This window comes from Cetorhinus maximus, chromosome 16 (genome assembly GCF_964194155.1).
Source record: "Cetorhinus maximus chromosome 16, sCetMax3.hap1.1, whole genome shotgun sequence".
NCBI lineage: Eukaryota > Metazoa > Chordata > Chondrichthyes > Lamniformes > Cetorhinidae > Cetorhinus > Cetorhinus maximus.
In genome coordinates, this window is record NC_135894.1 from 74,166,672 (window position 1) to 74,190,041 (window position 23,370).

The 23,370-nt window shown below is 40.1% G+C and overlaps 1 protein-coding gene across 6 annotated transcripts in view; it reads left to right on the forward strand.

Moving 5' to 3' along the window:
* The window catches only part of LOC144691709 (sentrin-specific protease 7-like), an 88,844-nt gene extending 68,538 nt beyond the window's left edge, over positions 1 to 20,306 (forward strand). For all 6 annotated transcript variants that reach the window (XM_078560075.1, XM_078560079.1, XM_078560074.1 and 3 more), the window contains 12 exons: positions 1,532 to 1,711; positions 2,212 to 2,471; positions 4,087 to 4,223; positions 6,103 to 6,219; positions 9,423 to 9,545; positions 12,617 to 12,709; positions 13,184 to 13,398; positions 14,122 to 14,183; positions 15,124 to 15,179; positions 15,900 to 15,968; positions 17,945 to 18,095; positions 19,969 to 20,306. In XM_078560075.1, coding sequence (XP_078416201.1) covers positions 1,532 to 1,711; positions 2,212 to 2,471; positions 4,087 to 4,223; positions 6,103 to 6,219; positions 9,423 to 9,545; positions 12,617 to 12,709; positions 13,184 to 13,398; positions 14,122 to 14,183; positions 15,124 to 15,179; positions 15,900 to 15,968; positions 17,945 to 18,095; positions 19,969 to 20,100 — 1,595 coding nt within the window. In that variant the 3' untranslated portion in view covers positions 20,101 to 20,306. The remainder of the gene's footprint in view (positions 1 to 1,531; positions 1,712 to 2,211; positions 2,472 to 4,086; positions 4,224 to 6,102; positions 6,220 to 9,422; positions 9,546 to 12,616; positions 12,710 to 13,183; positions 13,399 to 14,121; positions 14,184 to 15,123; positions 15,180 to 15,899; positions 15,969 to 17,944; positions 18,096 to 19,968) is intronic.
* Positions 20,307 to 23,370: the final 3,064 nt, after the last annotated feature.

Consider the following 23,370-nt stretch of genomic DNA (forward strand, 5'->3'; position numbering starts at 1 on the left):
CAGGACTGATTTAGTTCACTAGATTGGTTCTTGGGATGAGAGGGTTGTCCTATGATGAGAGTTTGAGTGAATTGGGTCTATATTCTCTGGAGTTTAGAAGAATGAGAGGGGATCTCATTGAAACATACAAGATTCTGAAGGGTCTTGGCAGGATAGACACCGAGAGTGTCTAGAGAATCTAGAACACCAGAGTACAGTTTCATGATAGAGGTCCATCATTTAGGACTGAGATGAGGAGGAATTTCTTCACTCAGAGGGCTGTGAATATTGGGAATTGCCTACTACTGAGGGTTGCAGAGGCTCCAGTGTTGAATATATTCAGACAGATTTTATTATCTCCCAGCGAATCAAAGGATATGGGGAGCAGGTGGAAAAGTGGATTGAGTCAGAAGATTAGCCCCATGATTGTATTGCATGTTGGAAGAGGATTGAGGGGCTGTACGATCTACTCCTGTTTCTGTTTAAGTTCTTAAGATTGCTGCTCCTGGTTGTTGCCCAGATAGCCCTGAATGTGTGGATGCTGGATAAAGATAGAATTAGCTCTGCTGTGATGTCTTGCACCTCATTCCCCCCCCAAAAGTTGAATAAGCTGTTGACATTTGTCACTAAATTATGACCAATTGGAAAGATGCAAGAGGAACTATGACCACTATGAATCCTACCCCTGTTAAGTTGTTATCTTTAAAGACGTATATTATCCACATGTTCACAAAATCCACTTAATCACAATGTTGGCCAGAATTTTACACCCTCCCTTGGGGGTGTGTTGGCAGGTGGAGGAGGTCATAAAATTAGGGGCTATGGCAGTGGCGTTGTATCTGGTTGCCTACCTGTCTCCACTAGGATTGTACTATGGCAGGAGTGGTGTCAGGTGGTTCACTTACCTTTTGGTCAGTTGAGGCCCTTAAGTGGCCAATTAATGGCCATTTAAGGGCCTCCTGCCGCCAGCACCACTGGGATTTTACCCATGGCAGCGAGTGCCAGAGCCAAGTGTCCAGGCTGCCAGGTAACATTTAGCAACCTTGTTGTCAGTTGGGGGTTTGTTGGTGCCTCCTGTTCAGGTACCCTATGCCCATTTGAGGTCCCCCTCATCTCCCTACCCCAATTCTCCCCATGCTAGCCTGGCTCCGGCAAAACCCCGGGCTTGCCTTCACGTCCAGGTCCATGGCATTGGCATCTTTAATTTGGGTACTGCGTGTAGTCCCAGCAGTGGCCACCACTCCTGGAGGGGCAACTGGGACTAGAGAGCTGCCATTTGATTGGCCAGCAACCCCAAGAGGTGGGATTTCTCGCAAATTGGGACAAAGTCTTGCCTCGAGCCAGTTAACAGCTCAATCATCGTAAAGTTGGAGGTTGGTGGGGCCAGCACCTCCGTGAAAAATTCCTGCAATTATTATTGTCGTCTATTAAAAAACAGTTGGCTAACTTTAGGATAGCTAGAGTCCATTATTTTCGGTATGGACTTGAATAATGATATAACGTTAATATATTAATTTATCTCAAAATATTGATCTTGTATTTTGTTTTACAGATTTGTCTGGTGTGAACCATTCATTAGAACTGAATACCATTCACTTAAAGAAATACAGTCTGTGGGAGATTCTGTCTGATACAGTCTGTGAGAATCACTCGATTATTTTCTTGTGGTTTGCTGCAGATTATATAGATGAAATTAACAAACAGTCACAAACCAATCCTTCAAAACACAATTGTAAGTGTGCATTTTTCCTTCTTTTGGAATCTGCTTTTTATTCTATTTTATAACAGTTGTTTTTCCCTCCGGGTGTCCAGATTTACTTTGAGATGCATTCCTGCTTTAAGTAAGTCCCTGGCACTAGACATTGTGCTGCAAAAACGGACAGGTTTCCCATTATATTAGCAAATTGGGTGGGAAATCTATCCATTGAGATCATAATGACGCCAGAGAGTTAAAATACCCAAAGTCCATTTTCTGGAGCAGCAGGTGAGCGTTGAACTCTCTCCACTACCAACCTGCCCAAAATTAATATCGAGAACTTCGCTTGCTTTCCATAAAATTGGGGAGAATTTTTTTTTATTTGCAAAATTTCACCAGCTCATATATCTGAGATTGAATTCAAGATCCTTTATACATGATCCACATTTGTAAAGTCGTAAACTAATTGGGAGACCTGATTTGGTTTTTTTTTGTTGTTGGTTGCTGTATTTCATTACAGCTGTTTTTCTTTGCAGATAAGTGCAATGAATTTATCTTCATTCAACTTTTCAAGCCTTTACAAACAACAGAAACAGCAGCATTGAAGAAAATCATTACTGATATAAGTGAAAAGAATGGAATTACAGATTTACGTGATGTTATGCCATTGGATGAAACTTGTCAGCTAGTGGCTAAGTTTAGTTTGAAGCCGAGCTCCTTCTTGATGTCGTGCTGTAAAACCCTACAGCAGCAAGTGGATATTGCTACGTTGTCACAGGAGTCCCATTTGTCTCAGGTGATTTAGTAGATTAAGGCAGGTCCATGGCAATTATTGCATTTGCACAAAAACAATGGATCCTATGAAATACTAGGTGATATCTCAGTTCATTGAGGCTCAAAAAACTAGTAAACTAGTAAAAATACTTAGCTGCTAAAGCATGCATCTTTGTTATAATAATATGCACAACTAGAAAAATGTGGCTCTTTGAAAAGGAATCTTAAATGGACAGGTAAAATGAGGCAAGGAGGAGAGTTAAGAACATGAAGAAACAAAATAATGTTTTTCAAGGTTACTTTCTTGTTTCCCACAAAATTATACAACTACAGTGTCAGACAGTGAGTCATAAGTGACTAAGGCTAACGCACCAATGTTACAGGGAACCATCAAAAGCTGCTAACAAATCAGTTGCTGAAATTAATTTGTTAGTTGCACTCACGGACTACAGGCTAGTTAAGATGCAATTTAATGTCCCCAAAGAGGCAGGTGGGGGGGGATGCAATTAATCGGGCAGGAAGGCACAAGGTGAAGAAACTGTGGCCTTCCTGACAAATCACCCCTGGCCTTCCTGCCCACAGGCGAATTGAGGCCCTTAAGTGTCCAATTAAGGGTCACTAGAGGATCTCATCCCACCGCTGCAGATACTCTGCCAGCAGGGTGGACCCATGCCACATGGGCAAGTATACCCCAGGGACCCTGTCTACAGGCTTGTGGGGGGAGGGGTGGGGGCATGCAGAGGGCCCTGCTGCAGGCCCAACCTCCATTCCCCACGCCGACCAAAATCTCCTCCCTATCAACTTGTCAGGGCCTGCCTAACTGGCCTCGGCGAGCTTACCCACTTACCTTTACTCTGGGTTTCCAGCACTGCTCCTAGTCTGGGGCTTACTGTAGTCTTAACAGTGGCCATTGCCCTGGTGGTGCTGTTGGCCCTGAAGAGCAGCTGGCCCTGTGGTCGACAACTCTTGGAGATGGGATTGGGATTGGCCCTGGCAGGGTTGCCACCGGCTTGCCAGCCATGGACAGGGCCACCACTACAGCCATGAAATTCAGCCCATTGTGTGGGAAGCAGAAATATAATCATTGTGAAGCAGGGAGTTGTACTTACGTTTATCTGTTAAGGAATACTGGACTGATGAGATCAAACATAGCTCTGCATTGCTTAAAATGGGCATGTTTAATGCGACATCCAATGTTCAAAAGATATATGAAGATATATACTGAGCAGTAATGTTTCTCCCTTATCAGATTTGCCTCTCAAAAATGCTGATTAATAATGTGCAATGTGGCTGATTGCAAATAAATCTCAAATATACTCACCATAGAACTTAAAATGTTAGATTATTGAATTTGTGAGTGTGGTTATAGTGTCCATTACAATCCAGGCCTGAATATATTAACTGGTAATGGCGCTGAAGTAAAGTTGGAATTGCCATTTGCAGGTGTAAGAAAGCAATGCAGTCAACTTAATTTTCTGTACAGTTAAACAAATTCTGATGCCATTTTAGAAATGTACTGTGAAAGGCATCAAAGTAAATCTGTGATCCTGGCAAGGGGCCTATACTGCAAAATATCTCTTGAATGATATAAAGCCTTCAGTTTTTGCTTATTTCTTGTTCTGCTTTCACTTCTATAGGAAGAAAATGCAAGTCCAGTGAGGCCAAATAATTACACCTTGTGTCACATGTGGAGAAAGGACCAGTACGTGGTCACAATTGCTTCAAAACAAGAAAAGGAGAAGCACACATTTAAACAGAGTGGACCAGTTCAGAAGTAAGCTTGTTTATTATTGTTGTTGACAAGTGTGTCAGTCTATTTTATTTGTTCACAGGCTGTGAGCACCACTGGCAAGGCCAGCATTTGTGCCCATTCCTAACTGCCCTTGCGAAGAGCAGCTCTTAATAGCTTGTGCATCTGGTCAAATGAATGATTGCTGTCTTGTAAGGAGCCAGGTGCATTATTATGATGAATCTGATGGTTCTACCTTCACTGATCTTAGCACAATAGTTCTTGCAATATCTTTAGGAGTTTTACAAAGTAGAAATTAATTTATGTAATGAGTGTAATAACTCTGGCAGATCCTTGGTTCATCGCAGGGAAACTGATTACTGTCATGTATACTAAAAAATGTACAGGGTTATCTGTGGAGTAGACATGTCTAATTGTGTTGTGAAATTTCTAATATGACTTGTAACTTCATTTATTCTGCTATTTTCTAGTTGTCTCTTTCACTCTGGCCTCAATCGAGTATGTTAATGAAAAATTTAGTGGGAGATTTACTTGAAGTTTTTGTCTAAGATTCTATTTAATATATTGCAGAAATTATGTTTATGTATAGTTTTGGTGATCCATGAAAATGCACCTTCAGCAATCTATTTCTGTTGTATCCTGGCATTGTAAGCCATTTTCTGTAGGAGCTCTTTAACGCAAAATAATTATGTAATTTTAATTGTACTCTACTTACTTCTAAAGAATTGGATTTAATATTAATAGGTGATCAAATATCATCTTACTCAGTATATGGGTTGATTTGAGTCAAATACTATCATATCTATCATGTTTGCCACTGTCATTTTACCAAGCATTTCGTTGGAACTGGATCTGGCTTTAAGTGGATGTGAATGCATAGTTGCATTCCTTACATCTTTCAAAATATGACACAGATGGGATATGCACCCTGCCTCAATTTATTTACAGATAGCGTGTTTTGAAAACATATTGGACCGATTATAAACAATTTTAATGCTCACAATATAGGGGCATTTTATACATGGTTGAAATTTCTCTGCAACTGACCTTGCCAGCGGCGCTCACAGCCTGTGAACAAATAAAATAGACTGACACACTTGTCAACAACAATAATTGGTACTGGTCAAAGTATTTTTTATTCAGGGCCAATAATTTATTAACTTTGTGGCTCTGCTCCAAGGCTTTGAAGTTTGATTTTGTAATCTGGCCTCTGTTAATTTGTTAGTTGTGACATGAGAAAAAACGTTTTCACACAACGAGTGGTTTGGGTCTGGAATACACTGTGTGGTGGAGGCAGGTTCAATTGAGGCATTTAAGAGCGCATTAGATGATTATTTGAATAGAAACAATATGCAGGGGTATGGGGAAAAGGCACTAGGTCATAATGCTCATTTGGAGAGCTGGTGCAGACACAATGAGCTGAAAGGCCTCCTCCTGTGCATTAAAATTCTGATTTCTTTCATCCCTGCGGGTAACCCCAGATATTAGCTCAGTAACACCTAATGACAGAGAAGCTAGGAATGTAAATTTGTACTTGAGGAGCATCAGAATGCAGATCTGTATTCCATTGCACTGTAGTGCATGAATGTATTTAATACGACTAAATTAGGGTTACGTGTTGCACTAACATTGGCCAAAAAATATAACTCATGATATACCCTAGCTTTCTCTGGTGTATAAATCTAACAACTGCTCAGATTAATATGTGTAAATGAAACCTTAAAATGAACATAATTTGCCCCTTTTCCATACTCACAAAATAAAGCTTGCTGCCATGTTATATATACCTGTATATCGCAAATGAACATAGGTATTGCATAATTGAGATTATTTTATCCTGATTATTGATTTTTTTTAAAAGAAAGAAGGAAATAGTTTTAATATGTGTTTTTTGTTCACTCAGAATAATAGTATTCCCTCCTCCACCAACTAAAGGAGGACTTGCTGTTACTACTGAAGATCTGGAATGCCTGGAAGAGGGAGAATTTCTCAATGATGTTATCATTGATTTCTATTTAAAGTAAGTGTTTAGGCCTTCTTTTCTGCAGTCTTACAATAATATTGTTCTGTAAGAACACCATACTTTACTGGAGGTGAAACAGCTGGTGGTAATTTTTGAAAAGAAAGTTTTGACAATTAATGTAACGATTGTTCTTGTTTGGAAATTCATTAAGAATATTAACAACATATTGTACCAAGCTGTACCAAACAATGTCCTTGGCTTGTTTGGTCTTTTCTGCTTCCTGTGTAGTTTTTTATATCCTCTTTGGAAAGAATTTTAAGTTCTGAAGATTGACATCATTTTAAGATTTGGCAAAGTTGAATTGGTAAAGAGTTCACTGTGCTAGTTTAAAATCTGGTGCACACAACCAAGAACATGATTGAAAACTGACTGACTACAACTGGTGCAGGACTTGGCTGATTGCCTGTATCTTTGACTCTTTTTATTACCTTGTTTGCAGCCCGTTGGGAACAGAATCTCCCAACTACAATGCATTTATGTATTTATCAGTTGCAGAGACAGGCTAATAAAATGTTTATTGGCTCCAATTTTGCACTCAGTGGCAAAGCCATTGACCTTGAAGAAAACTGGCCATAAGGATCTACTGAACTCTGTGGCATGGGTTTCACCTTTCCCAACATTAATTTCATTCTGCCTGCACTCTGGCATCTTGCAACAGAGACATCATCAAGCAGGCTAAATAGCCAATCACTTCGGAGAGTTCCCACAGACAGAAAAACAGTAATCAACAAGCTGGTTTTGTCATTTATTTTTACAATTTTACAGAAACACTGAAATAAAGATTGGGACTTGGCTGAAATATATACAATATATTTTTTTGAAGTTTATTTTTTTTTAAATGTCATCAAATGGAGACGCTTGACATTCCACAAATACACATGGGCCAGGATTTTGCCCTTGGCAAGGGTTCTCGGCGGGGGTGGTCAGGAAGCCAATCGCCACCCGCGATCGGCTCCACACCGCGATTTCACACTGGTTGGCCAATTAAGACCTACCTAGCATGGAACACCAGCAGCGCTCGGCACTGGCTGTGTGGGCAGGGGGAGGAGGCCATGAGGACCTAGTGTGATCTTCGCACATGTGCGCGAAAGAGCACTTCAATCGCCTTGAGGCACGGAGCTGCCCCAGGGAGATGAAGTGCTGTTTAAAAATAAAAGCAAATAAAATTGTCATAAAACATGTCCCTGCATGTGACTGTCACATGAGCTGGGTTGTGTTTTTAATTCAAAAATAAAATTTTTATTTGATGTTTATTTGCTTTAGGAAACCTCATTCCGCCCATGGATGAGGTTTTCTAAAAAATGTAAAGGCCTCTTGGCTTTTTTGCCTGCCCGCCAACCATTAGGTTGGACGGGCAGCGTAAATTTGAATTTAATTAGCTTCTTAATGGCCTTAATAGGCCTTTTGATTGTCGGTGGGTGCGCAGCCGACTCCAGTGCGCGCCCGCCGAGCGAAATATCGCGAGACTGCGTGATGACGTCGGGACACTCACCCGACATCATCGCACGTCATTTTACACTCGGGTGTGTCAGGCGCGTGCCCGCATGCCGAGTGTAATATTTTGCCCAAGGATTTTTTCAGGCCAGAGAGTTTGTTCAGCAATAATTTCATCTTAGTACGCCATTAAAAACCTAGTCATACTTCAGTCAACAAGACTTTAGTTTTTTCAAGGATTTTTACAATGAAAGTGGAGCGTAAAAAAGGTAGAATGCTCACATCAATTCAGTGATTTCTTAAGAACCTTATTGTCAAGGTAACAGACAGCCTGGAGGGAAATGTGGTGAAGCACTAAGACTGATCCACTGGCATAATCCAAGGAGTGAACAATAATTGTTCTGGCTACAACTTCACATTGAGAAAACAAAATTTATGCCAATTAGTGTTTTTTTTAATTCTTTCATGGGACGTGGTCGTTGCTGGTTAGGTCAGCACATTTATTGAGAAGATGGTGAACTGCCTTCTTGAACCACTGCAATCCATGTGATGTAGGAATACCAACAGTTGTGTTAGGGAGGGAGTTCCAGGATTTTGACCCAGCAACAGTGAAGGAATGGTGATATTGTCCCAAGTCAGGCTGGTGCATGGCTTAGCGGGGAACTTGCAGGTGGTGATTTTCCCAAGCATCTGCTGCCCTTGTCCTTCTAGGTGGTAGAGGTCATGGGTTGCGCTATCACAACAGTTTTGCAATTTGTGTTTACTACGAGAAGATGTGTGCACTGAATTCAGAAGTAGTGAGCCCACCAAGACCTTTAGAGATTTTTTAAAAATTAAATTAAAATATTTATTAACAAAATAGAAGATTTCAAACATGTACATATGACTACAATTACTACTATGACAAATCCTAAAATTCCTAACTGACCTGATTTCCAGTTACACACCCTTTTAAGGCAATAGTCCAAAATAGATTTTAGATTTAAACTGAAACCAGCAAGTTAACACGAAACCCATTGACAGTGGAATTCCAAATGGCCTCCTCAACTTCAGTTTTGTTACATAGCAGACTTATGCACAAATGGCTGGCGGCTTCTTGAAGGCTGTTTCACACACTCTTGTTAGATCTTACATGGCCTTCTTTACATAGCCTTTCATTCTCCTTCATATATGTTTCTCTCTTTTTAATATGAAATTCTATTGTTCCATATATCTTTGAAACTATGGCCAGGATTTTCCGGCCCTGTCATGGGCGGGACCCGCAACGGGCGATGCGGCGCCCTAGCCAGAAGTTCATTGGATTGCGGCGAGACCGGAAGATCGCGGCGGCGGGAGGGTGCGGAAAATCCCGCCGTATCTTCCTCATAGTATAAAAACTTTCATGTTACCAATATTGTCAGTAACCTTTGGGAAAAATTAACACACTCCTTATCCTTGCTTATCTAGCTAGTTGTAAAGAAACTAACATCCCATTGAAATCCAACAGTCCCTTCATTTATCTAAAAGTACAAATTCCCTTCACACCTTACATGCTAAGCCAGCATCTATGTTTACTCATTAGCATGTCAAGCACCTAGCTTCTTTTGATGATTTCAAGCTTGCAGTCTACTTGACTCCAAATGTAAGTAAATCACACAGACCCAACTATAATCACACCCATAAACCTGCTACACAATAAACCAGAAAAATATTATGAAAATTATTATACTTTCGTCACAATTGATTAAAGTGTTTTACATTAACTGGTGCTGTTTATTCTATCTAAGGTACCTTTTGCTAGAGAAAGCGCCCAAAGAACTTGCTGAACGTACTCACATTTTCAGTAGCTTCTTTTATCGACGCCTGACCCGGAAGGACAATGCTGGATCAGAGGAGGCAACTAACCTCTCGTAAGCAAATTTTCTTCTAGTCATATGGCTTTCTGGTCCTTATTAAAGCATTCACACTTCTGTAGCAGTTTTTATCATGATGTACTACCATTTTAGTACTGCCAGCTCTAGATGCATAGGTTATGCACAGCAATTTCAAAGTGAGCTTGCTGGATTCACTGAGATTAGCAGCTAGGAATGCCCACTGTGCTAATGCTGGCTTCGTTTTTGTCAAACCACTACAGCTTTGAAGTGTTCATTTTCAGGGGGATGGGAGCTAGTTGTAAAGTTACTGGACTATTGACCCAGACGCCTGGATAAGTGCTCTGGATACAAGAGTTCAGATCCCACCAGGGCAGCTAATTAATAAATACGTCTGAAATTAAAAGCTAGCCTCAGTAATATAATCATGAAACTAACGGATTATCGTAAAAACTCATCTGGTCCACTGATGTTCTTCAGAGGAGGAAACCTGCCATCCTGACTTGGTCTGGCCTACAAGTGACTCCAGATCTACAGCAGTGCGATTGATTCTTTACTGCCCTTTGAAATGGCCTCACAAGCTTTGAGGTTGTGTCAAACTGCTACGGAAAGTTAAAGAATAAAACCAGGCGAAAGACTTGGCATCGACCTAGGCACCGGACACGACAAAGGCACACCCTGCCCAGTCGACCCTGCAAAGTCCTCCTCACAAACATCTAGCAGCTTGTGTTAAAATTGGGAGAGCTGTCCCACAGACTAGTCAAGCAACAGCATAGTTAGATTCACCAAGTCAGACCTTACAGCTAATGTCCCATTCTTCTCCATTTCCATCCCCGGGTTTGTCTTGTTCCAGCGGTAGGATGAGACCCATCAGAACTGGTGGCACAATGCTATACATTGGGATGGAATGGCCGCAGGAGTTCTCAATATTGACTCCGGACCCCATGAAGTCTAATGGCATCAGGTCAAATGTGGACAAGGAAACCTCCTGATTACCAGCTACTGCCCTTCTTCAGCTGATGAATCAGTGCTCCTCCATGTTGAACACCACTTGGAGGAGGCACTGAGAGCAGCAAGCACACAGAATGTACTCTGGGTGGGGGACTTAAATGTCCATCATTAAGAGTAGGTCGGTAGCATTCCTGCTGACACTTGCTGGCTGAGTCCTGAAGGACATATCTACCAAACTGGACCTGCAGCAAGTGGTGAAAGAACCAACCAGAGTTTACAGATTGTGGTTGAATACAATTCTGCTGCTGCTGATGGCCCACAGCGCCTCATGGATGCCTAGTTTTGAGCTGCTGAACCTGTTCTAAGTCCATCACCTTTAGCACAGTGGTAATGCCACACAGTGGAGGATATCCTCAATGTGAAGACGTGACTTTGTTTCCCCAAGGACTGTACAGTGGTTACTCCTACTAATACTGTCAAGGACAGATGTATCTGTGACAGATAGATTGATGAGGACAAGATCAAGTAGGTTTTTCCCTCCTTGTTAGTTCCCTCAGCATCTGCTTCAGACCCAGTGTAGCAGCTGTGCCTTTCAGGATTCGGCCAGCTCAAGTCAGTAGTGGTACTATTGAGCCACTCTTAATGATGGATATGGAAGCCCCCCCCACCCAGAGTAGATACCCTTGCCATCCTCAGTGCATCTTCCTTTGGTGTTCAACATGGAGGAGTACTGATTCATCAGCTGAGGTGGGGGTGAGTGGTAGGTGGTAATCAGTAGGAGGCTTCCTTGTCATGAAATTTCATGGGGTGTGGAGTCAATGTTGAGGACTCCCAGGGCAAACTCCCTCCTGACTGAATACCACTGTTCTGCACCACCTCTTGATGGGTCTGTCCTGCCGGTGGGACAGGCCATATGATGTAATGTGATGCTTGTTTCTGCGACATTGTAAGGTATGATTCATTGTGTATGACTATATCAGGCTGTTCCTTGACTAATCTGTGGGACAGTTCTCCCAATTTTGCCACAAGCTCCTATTTGTTAGTGAGGAGGACGTTTCAAGGTTGATAGGTCAGGGTGTGCCATTATCATTTCCAATGCCTAGGCCAATGACGGGTGGTCCATCCAGTTGTAATCCTTATTGACTTTGTAGTGGTTTGGTACAACCGAGTGCTTGCTAGGCCATTTCCGAGGGCATTAAGACTCAACCACATTACTGGTAAGGACAATAGATTTCCTTCATCAGTGAACCAGACGGGTTTTTACGACAGACGACAATGGTTTCATGGTCACCATTACTGGGACTAGCTTTAATTCCAGATTTATTAATTAATTGAATTTAAATTCTACCAGTTACCGTATCCCTAAAGTGTTAGCCTGGGCCTCTGGATTACTACTCCAGTGACATTATCACTAGGCCCTTACAGTCTTTTTATATTCCTGCCTAGCTTACACTTATTCTATTTTTCCCCCCTTTTGTCAACTTTTTGGTGGCCCTTTCCTGGTTTCTAAAACACTCCCAATTCTTGGATTTACTACTATTTTTTTGCGACATTATAAGCCTTGTTTTTTAGTTTAATACTATCCTTAACCTCCTTAACAAGATCCACTGATGGATCTTAGTTGTTGAGATTTTGTTTTTAAATAGAATGTATTTTTGTTGAACATTTTGATTTGTTTCTTTAAATGCTTCCCACTGGTTTGTTACCGCCATACCTTTTAGCTTATTTACCCAATCAACCTTAGCCAGCTCTCTCTCTTCTGTGCCTCTGCATTAACTAAGTGTTTGCAAAGACTTTCATAATGCTCTGTTTAAGACTCATAAATATTTGCATTTTATAATTATTTGGAAACTCTGCCCCAAGAATTATATTTGTATGTACATTTTGAGGAGATATACCAACTTCACTCAAAATTGAGGATCCACGGCTTGTTATGCTAATGCTGACAGGCTGATTTTACAATGCCTACGTTAGAATCCTTTCAGACCTCCAGTATTACTACTTTTGTTGCTTTTAATCTGTTAACTGGGCTTATTTGAAGAAAAATAAAACAATGTAATAACAATTTGACTTCAGCATTTGTTTATTTGCTAATCCTGAATTGCATATTCACCATTTACCTAATCAGATTAAAAGTACATGTTATGCTGCCCTTGTAGAATACAGCACAAGAGACATCAACGTGTGAGAACATGGACTCGACATGTGGATATCTTTACAAAGGATTTCATATTTGTGCCTGTTAATGAAGAGTAAGTGTGCTTTGTATAATCTGTTGTGGATGTCTCTGCTGAGATATATCAGAAAATCATTTCCTTGAGTAGAACACTAAACCTGGCTAAATTGATGAGACCAAGTTGCATCATTATTGCAAGCTGACAGATTCTAAACTATTCTGTGATTCTTTCAGGAGCCATTTAAAGTAAGATAGTTGAAATTATTAGTGCTACAAGTGATTTACTGTTAAGATTAGCCATATCCTTATTCCTCCATTTTATATGGTCTGCCAGCAGGCTATCTTAATACTGAGCGAAGCAGCAATAAACTTTTGCAGTGCTTCAGAGGTGCCTGCAACTTAGTGCCAGAGCTAATCTTGGGCTCTTGACCAGATCTAAAGCAAAGACTGAGGGGAGCTCTAGAAAGTGAATTATTGGTATCTATGGACTAGGGAAAGATCAATAAAATTCATGCCTGGTAACTTATTACATTACATATTTTGCTTGCAGATCACATTGGTATCTTGCTGTTATTTGTTTTCCTGCGTTAGACAAAATAGTTTATGAAACTGATTTAACCACTGAAACAAAAGCAAGCAAGTTACTTTCAAATCCATCTTCCACACTGTTACCTAATGATGAGAGGATGAGTAAAGAACAAGTGTCATCATCAGATGAATCTGATGGGAATACCTTTCAGCATGCACCGTCACAGGATTCAGCAGGTAAGCACTTCTTGTCTTTTACTTGGATATATGTATGAAACAAATATTATTTCATTTTTTTAATCAACAGTTTGTATAGTAATCTTACTGTGAGAAAATTGTAGGTTTAAAAGACAATCTCCAAGGATAAATCCTACAGCTCCCTTAAAGATCATTTAGTATTGGATTTGAAGTAGCAAGGTAAAAAAAGTTACCCACTGGTTGAGATCAAAATGCACTAAACATATTTTATCAAAGCCTCAGAACTTCTCACTTTATTGAAGAAATTGAACCTAATGTAACAAATCTTTCAGATGAATATTTTAAAAGCTTTGTCTTTTCATTGTTCCAGTATTAGCATTTAAAAATATCAAAAAAAAATTGTTAGACATGCACCAACCCTGTTTGCTACCTCAATTAAAGACGAGGCCCACCAACACCACCACCTCAGGGCAACCAAGGATTGGCAGTAAATGCCAGCCTTATTAGGGGTGTCAACATCACAAGAATGAATATTACAAAAGAACCATTAGTTTTTTTCATGTCTTCCATAATTCCCTTTCCATTGGCATTACTACCTAATCTCCAGATGTTATCTGGCAGCCTTAAGCATATGTGTAATTATTCACTGTAATATGGCTGTGTATGCTTGCTGGGGATCAGATGTGCAGTAATTCAGGTTGATATGAATTAGCATACAGAATGAATGCATTGTTACAGTGACCAAATTTTGCTCTGTTGCAGATAAAGACTCCAGCAGTGTTCCTTGTGTAACTTCTTCAGCATTGTCCAGCTCCAGAATTCAGGTAAATAACACAATAATTAGCTTAAATTCTTAATGAACATATCCTCTTAGATGAGGACAATATGGGTCTAGGTTAATTGAAAACTAAGTATGTAGAAGAATGAATCATTGATTGGTGGAAAGGCTGGAAGAGGTCAAGGATTGTCGATAGACTCTATCTTGTCCAGTCTATTAGTTTCGGAGCAGCAGTCCATAAAGCAAACAAAACAGTAGTGTAGAAGTCTGAGGGCATCATGCTAAAGCTGGACTGTTTTCTGGTCAGGCCCCATCTTATGTCCTGAAATCAATTCAGATAACCCAGAGTGAGAGAAACATCCTAACTGGTGCAAAGAAGGGCTGCAAGTCTCATGCCACAGGGTTCTGAATAAAGCTTGGGGTCTTCAGCCTTGAAAGTTGAATTGAATGAAGATATTATAGAGGCACACAAGGTATCAATGTGATAGAGAGAAGGTTAATCCAGAACATTTAACCTGTAGGATAAGGGGATATAAGTACAAATTGGTGAAAGGCAAGTTCAGAACTTCTGCCTGGAAGCATTTCTCAATGTATGATCATTGGTAAAGATATACATTTGAAGTTATACATTTTGAACTATTCTGGAAAAGGCACATTGGAGAACCAGAGGTTTCTATGAAGTGTGAGTCCTCAGCTGAACTTAGAAGTTCCAGCATTGTTTGCAATAATAATTTTCGAGGAGAATGTTGAATGTAAAACTTAAGCTGCATTAAACAATGGAAAGTGGAAATACCAACTTCTGCATTCCCTTTTCCATCTGGCCTCATCCCCATCACAATTACTTACATTCTTGGCTGAGATTAGTTAACTTGGCACAAACTGGTAATTGAACCTTTATGCCTCATTTACATGTTTACATTTACCAGCTGAGCCATTAGTGGAGCTGGAAAATAGTTTTATTTAAAATTGCATTCAATTTCTTACAGGGATGTATAAAGGCACCAATCAACCTGCACCAACAAAAAAAAAGGATACTCAAACAGTAAGTAACATTGAAATGATAATTTGCTGACTTACTAAATGGTAGTTTACTAAATTGTTTTTATTCCAAGCAATAGATTGTCACTAACTAGGAGTAAGTAATCCTTTTCCTTTTGCAGGTAATTAGAAATGGTGACTTACTAATCTTGCCATGTATGGCTGCAAATGCCAAGATCATGCAGGCAGTGCCTTCTGCATACTTAACCCTCCTTTCTCCCTCTCGAAATACAAATGCTTCCTTTTTTCCCTTTTCCCCTCTAATATATGAACATTCAAATTAGGAGCAAGAGTACGACATTCGGCCCCTTGAGCCTGATCCGTCATTTGATAAAATCATGGCTGTGTCCGTGTCATGTACTAAGCTGTTTTTTCCTTTCTTGATTTATAATAAGCTGTGAGTGTTTATAAATTACTTTTTGGTTTTGCTGTGAAAGAAAAAACAAACATAACTTGAATGAGTATGATTTTGGAAGTTGCATTTAAACCCTGCTATTCTATTTTGATTCTTATCAGGAATAAGGGGTGTAGTTACAAGGCTGGCGCATGAATCCTGTCAGATGTGTCAGGATTATCAGTCAGTGACTTTTTATTTTTGTTGATTGTAGTGGTGTGAGGCTCAGGCCATCCATTTCTACCACAGTGCTGATCTCAGCCACTAGAAACTTAGTAATCAAACTTAAGTATGAAGTGGTAATTGAAATTATTTAATTTTTCATCTCAGGCCCTGTATTCTCATTATGGATTCACTAAGAGCAGCTTCACAATTGCACACAGTGAAGATTTTACGAGAGTGAGTATCAGTAAAGTATATTATATCTGTTGGGAGTCATGTAGGTAAGATAACTTATTTAAATTTATTTTAATTAATAGGAATCCTCAGAGTCTGACACTTATAAAAATAATTCCTTTTGTTACCTTTTGTCCTAAGCATTTTATCAAATACTTTAAAAATGGGCATATACTTGCAAGAGGTGATTTATATTCATTTGAGACCTGGACCACAATCTATAAAATAAAAATAATTGCAATTTTTTTTGAATCAATGGAAAAGCAAACAGTGTTTTCAGCTGGGACAGAAGTGGTTAGAGGTGCTGCATCTGGTACCAGCTTCAGTTTTAGAGGGCAAAATTCACGTCGATGTCCCATTCCTGACCACTCTCCCACCTCTGCTGTATGTGTACACGTGACTGATGAGGACAAAATCAGCCTTCGTTCTGAAATGTTGTTCAGCACAAAACTGCACCTAATTAACTGAGGGCCACAGGATAGCTTGTGTGAGAAATGGAAAATTATATCAATAGAGCACCAAAGGTTACTCCTCAGGGGTTGGATGAGATGCACTGTTGGGACAGAAAGAGTGCTTTATTCTTTTTGCATATCCAACCGGGCTATAGATAATCTGGGAGTTTACAGTTCCCAGCACTAACCAAATATCCTCAAAATTTGGAGATTGAAATTCATAAGTTTGCCATGCTTCATGTTAGAGGTAAAGAAGTGGGTTCTCAGAGAAGGTGATTTTTGTAGAGGAGTTCTAGATTGTCCATGCCTTTCAATGTGATCATGGAGTAGTGAAACATTTTACCCTGCAAAGAGGAAGATGATTTTGCTTTGAGCAAGAGCATCAGCTACATCTGAACTGCAGCAGTGGGGTGTTCTTCATCTGATGTATAAACCACCCACCCCACCGCATCCCCCAAAGCTGTTGATGCTCACCAAGGTATGCAGATGTTGGCATTGCGTGTTCCCATATGCTACTCCTCAGTGGTGTTACCTGTAAGCATCCTTCACTTCCACATCTATGCTGATACCCATCTCTACAACTCTTACACGACCCTGACTCCATGCTGCCACTGTGTTGTTTGACTACTTGACTTACTTTTCCATGTATAAGCCAAACTTTTTCCAGTTTAACTTTGGCAAGCCAAAAGTTACCCTGTTTACCCTTACATTTAGCTCCCTCCTCTCTTTCCCTGCCTGGCTGCCTTTTGAGGCTGAATTTGATCATGCACATCCTCAATATCTTGTCTTACCCCCTGCTGAGCCACAAACCCACATCCTCTACACCCCAAAAGTGGCAATTCTCTTCATAAGATCATCTGCTAGTGTCCCTAGCCCAAATAATACTCTGTCTGAAACCTTCATCCATGCTCCTGTCACTTCCAGACTTGACTTCAGGACTCCCCTCATGTACCACCTTGCATAAACTCAAATTCATTCAAAGCTTCATTAGCTAAGGGCCACTTATTAATCATCCTTTCTTGTTGACCCATTAGCTACTAGTTGCTAATGCACTGATTCCAGATTCTTGTCTACAAATTCTGCCTTGGTTTTCCCCAGCATCTCTGCAATCCCCCTTAACTCCACAACCTAGCTTGCACTCTATGTTTTTTTAATTCTGATCTATTTTTTCTCACTTCCCTTTTTGTTTCCTCCCTACCATTAATTACTTATCCTTTAGCCTTTCACTTTTGAAACTTTATTCTTTTCCCTACAACACTCCCAGACAATTCCTTGAGACCTATTTCTTCAAATATTCTTTCAATCATCTCCCATAAGTCCTACATTCTGTTTGGTGTCTGTCCCACCCAACTTATCCCACTCCTTTTGTCAAGTACTTTGTGATACTTTGCTATGTTTAAGGTGCTGTACAAGTACTGTACAAATTGGTTATGACAGTTGGATCATTAACTACTGCTACAGTTCTATTGTTTTCCAATAATGATAAATAAAAGCTGTATTGACACCTTTCCCTTTTCCTTGAATTAGGTATCTGCAGATTGAGTGGGAAGTGAAAAAAAGAGGACAGCGCAATTTCACAGCTGAAAACATGAAGGGCTCAGTCCCCAGAGTTCCTAAGCAAGATAACAGCAGTGACTGTGGTATTTACTTACTGCAATATGTGGAGAGCTTTTTTCAGGTAACTTAATTTTGATTAACTGGGTGTTGTTTAACCATTGGGAATCAATAATGCTGGTGAAGAGTCTTCATATTAAGTTTCTGAGTGCTAGTAAGCTTCTTATTGCTTGTCTAACTTGCATCAGCCGACTTGCTGGAGCATTAGCTTGTTAGTGTAAATGTTGCTGAATTGGAAGAATTCTGGTCTTCAGTCACAAATGTGCACATCCTAGTTCAATTAGTGAACTAGGAAAGTTGTTGAAGTGCCCTAGAGTGCTGATCAAATGGTAGTTTAATCAATTGAATGCTTGGGACTTTAACAGTCACTGCCTGCCTCTCTACATTTTAGCCCTTCCAATTATCTGGCTAAAGATTGTTATAGTAGCAAACCCAGAATTTCTGAGCATTTATATCCATACCACTGCAATAGCTGTTGCCCCAAGTGAAAATTTCCTCATAACTGTGAAATGAACAGCTCCAAATTAATGGATCTATATTGGACAGCTTGCATTATTCAAGCCGCCTTAATGTTCTAGTTGTCCAAGACACCGATTGCTTATTTTTCTTTTTATTCATGGGATGTGGGCTTCGCTGGCTTGGCTGGCATTTTATTGCCCATCCCTAGTTGCCCTTGAGAAGGTGGTGGTGAGCTGCCTTCTAGAATTGCTGCAGTCCATGTGGTGTAGGTACACCCACAGTGCTGTTAGGGAGGGAGTTCCAGGATTTTGACCCAGCAACAGTGAAGGAACGGCGATACATTTCCAAGTCAGGATGGTGAGTGGCTTGGATGGAAACTTCCAGGTGGTGGTGTTGTTCCCATCTATCTGCTGCCCTAGTCCTTCTAGATGGTAGTGCTTGGGTTTGGAAGGTGCTGTCAAAGGAGCCTTGGTGAATTCCTGCATGCATCTTGTAGATGGTACACACTGCTGCCACTGTACGTCGGTGGTGGAGGGAGTGAATGTTTGTGGATGTGGCACCAATTAAGTGGGCTACTTTGTCCTGGATGGTGTCAAGCTTCTTGAGTGTTGTGAGCGCTGCACTCATCTAGGCAACTGGGGAGTATTCCATCACACTCCTGACTTGTGCCTTGAAGATGGTGGACAGGCTTTGGGGAGTCAGGAGGTGAGTTACTTGTCGCAGGATTCCTAGCCTCTGAGCTGCTCTTGTAGGCTCAGTAATTATATGACTAGTCCAGTTCAGCTTCCGGTCAATGGTAACCCCCAGGATGTTGATAGTGGGAGATTCAGTGATGGTAATGCCATTGAACATCAAGGGGTTGGATTCTCCCTTGTTGGAGATGGTCATTGCCTGATACTTGTATACAGTGATCACCCATTTAGCACCTTCCTTGCAAGGATCCAATCCAGCTTATGCTTTTCTGATTATTCAATGGCCCTTCACAGCAATCAATATCTGTGGCACAACAACTTGTAGAACCTTCTTGGGTATCATGAGATCGCTGAGATTCTTAGTTAGTTTTCATTTCATATTCCCTGATTTCTGGATAATATATAATTGGAATATGGTGTATGAAAATACTTTTCCAGCAAAAAGAAAACTAAGTTCAGCATTTTGCGACCTGATTTGCACCTCCGTTGCACAGTGACAATCCAGCCTTTGGGATCTCCCCAGGTGACAGTGAGGGTTGGGAAGAGGAGCCACTGGGAAGGGATCCATTGGATATGAGTGGATAGGTGAAAGAGGAACTAAATAAGAACAGTCCCATCAAGGTGGACAAACAATTAGCATAGCTGTGTTTGTATTATTTTTTAATTATTAATGGAGTTCTATTCAAATTAATATTGAGGAATCATTTCAAAACACAGTTTACTCTTACATTGGTAAGTGGCCTTTCTTCCTCTTTGCAAAATTGTATTTTATTTCTCTTTCCACAGAAACCCATCACAAATTTTGAATTGCCATTGCAGCTGGATAAATGGTTCCTGCGAGAGGAGGTAAAGAAAAAACGGGAGGAGATACAAGATTTGATTCTGCACTTACACAGTCAGCAGAGAACTGATAGCTAATGAATCTGTACACGCAGGACAGATAGTGTACCAGGTCATTTCAAAGCTGCTGATCATCAAGTAACCAGACGTCTTGGAAATGTGAAGATTTTAAACGCAACTGTAAATTTTTGAACCAGTTGACTAATAATGTGTAGCACATTCAGTTTAAAATAGTTCTGTTTATAGTGGTGTACAGTTTAATAAATTATACTGCTTTGTGATTTTTTTGGCTTCTTGCTTTGACTTTGTTATCAAAATGACTATTCCGTTAATGGACCAATAACTCATTCAGTTCTACTGCTAGAAGGCCACAGTACACAAATCTCCATCTCAGTTTTAAGTTTCATGTACTTCAGCAACAGTTAAAATACTTGTCCATGAATTGGAACAGGGAGAAGGGTGAACTAACTATATTCTGGAATAGCATACTGCTTTCAAGTAATAATGGAACAGTAATGATGGGTGATGTGAAGCTTTGTCCGAGCTATTCTGGTTGAAAAAGAAAATATGATGTTGGTTGGAGACACTGGGACAAAAGAAGGGGTGAGAGAACAAGGCAGTTTGAGGAATATTTTAAAATTCTGTAGTGGTATTATTTTCAATCATAACTTTATATTTTCTATTTTTCTTTCTAGCTTTATTGAACTATTGTTCACACCCTATCATTGTTTTGTTTCATAATTTTCACTAAATGTTGTAGCTATGGAAATAAGTAGATTTATGTTGATGAATATTGATGAGGACATTTATGCATTTTTTTCTGATTACCAGATGATTAGATAAGTTTATTGTTCAACTTGGTAGTGATCTTCATACTCTCTCATTCTAGCACTATAAAATTTTGCCTTTGGGGATTGTCTGGGGGTTGGGGTGGAATTGAGTTCCCCACACACCTGTCCAAGGTGGAAAGTGCAGTCAATATGGTACCTGGTCATTCTACTTTGAAACTTTAATCATTACTTTCCTATTATTGAGATAGAGGCTAATGCCATTTTAAGGTGCAAGTTTTCAATTTTAATTCTAGGATGACTTTTTCTCTGACTTGGGACTCTTTCCCACAAGGAGTACTTGAAACGTACCAAGTTAAGCAATAAATAATTTCAACCATGCTGCAGACTGAGTAAATGGCTGCTCCACTGGTTTGATAAATAGACCCTTGAGTCATAACTAGGGCAGGGATTATGGAAAGGACCTTTGTACTGTTGAGTTTATCTTTTTTAAAAAGGATGCAGAGGATGATGTAACAAAATAGTGCATTGTGTCATTTGTGCTGCTGTTCAGTTGAGCCCTTTGCACTGTCACTGGTTGCAAAAAGAAAAATGCCCTAACGTAAGCAGTGTTTCATCCATTTGTATATACGCTAAGTTGTGGAATCTAATTGCAATTAATTTTATTTGAACGAGAACAAGTGTCAGGCATGTACATAGCATGTTACCATATCAGTATGCTGAAACTGATAGCATGCAGATTACTTTGCAATTTCCCCATTCATTGTATTTTTTTTGGTGGGGAGGTTGAGGAGGGAAGGAAAACAGATTACAGAGAAGAAAAGAACGAACTGAGCAAAAGTTAAGTTTTGTTCGAAAGGAGGAGCAATCCTGATTGCTTGAGTCATGTTTACCAAAACCCAATGGATGATTCACAATTGGCATTGTAAGCAGGCTGCCTGCCTGAATTATGAAGTGAGGAATAATAGATATCACAAGGAGGAATATCAAATAAAAAGACAAAAGCAAAAGTGTATTGTCACATTTTGGTTTGGAGACTATTTCCTTTTCTTTTAGATTTCAAGTTTGCAATAAGGAGTGATGGGATGAGAATATCAGCAAGAAAGGAGACTAGAAAGTGGAGACAAAGAAATAAATTGTGAAAAGACAGTCTCCACTCTGAAAATCTTTGCACTAGTTGTGCCTCAATGTGTAGTTTATATCCTGCTACCTAGAAAACTTTGTGTGAATGTAGAAATAAAATGAGAATATTCATTTTGGAAGTGGAAGGGATGTGGAGAAACAAATTTGCAAAGAAATTACAGAGGTGCAAGAGTTATAGAGTAATCATAATGGGGGACTTCAATTATCCAAATATAGACTGGGATAGGAATAGTACAAAAGAGAGGCGAGAGTTCCTGGAATGTGTTCAAGATAATTTTCTGCAGCAGTATGTTTCCAATCCAACGAGAGGACATGTACTTTTGGTCCTGGTTCTGGGGAATGGGTTGGCCCAAGTGGATCAAATATCAGTGGGAGAGCCTCTAGTGGACAGTGATCATTGTATCATAAGGTTTAGGTTGGTCATGGAAAAGGACAGGGCACAATCCAGAGCAGGGATAATGAATTGGGAGAAAGCTAACTTCAATGGACTACAAATGCAACTAAGTCAAGTGAGTTGGAATCAAATGTTGGCAGAAAGGACGGTGGCTGAACAATGGGCCACTTTCAAAGAAAAGATATTGCAGGCAATGCCAAGGTATATTCCCTTGAAGGGAAAAGGTAGGACAAATAAATCCAGAGCACCCTGGATGATGAGAGAGATAGAGGTGAAGATGAAAAAAGTGAACATATGACAGATGTCAGGTAGAAAATACAATGGAGAATCAGGCTGAATATAGAAGGCCCAGAGGGGAAGTGAAAAAACTAATAAAAGCATGAAAAGAGGCTGGCAGCTGACATAAAAGGGAATTCCCAAGGTGTTCTATAAGCATATAAATAATAAAAGGGTGGTAAAAGAAATATTATAGCTGATTAGGGACAAAAAAGGGGACTTGCATGTGGAGGCTGGAGAAATAGCTGAAGTATTGAACAAGTACTTTGCATCTGTCTTTACAAAGGAAGATGATGTTCCCAGGCCGAGATGAGAGAGGAGGTAACTGGTACACTTGAAGAATTTACAATTGAGAAGATGATGATGTTAGAAATGCTATCTTTACTTAAAATAGATAAGGTACCAGGACCGGATGAGATGCATTCAAGGGTACTGAGGGAAGTGAGAGTGGAAATTGCAGAGGCACTAGTGATAATCTTCCAGTCTTCCTTAGACACAGGAGGTGCTGGAGGACTGGAGAATTGCGAATGTTACACCCTTGTTAGTGTGCAAAGATAAAGCTGGCAACTACAGACCAGTCAGTTTGACCTCAGTGGCAGGGAAACTTCTGGAAAATATAGTTCGGAACAAAATCAATAGTCACTTAGACAAGTGCAGGATAATTAAGGAAAGTCAGCATGGATTCATTAAGGGAAAATCATGTTTAACTAACTTGCTGGGGTTTTTTGAGGAGGTAACAGAGAAGGT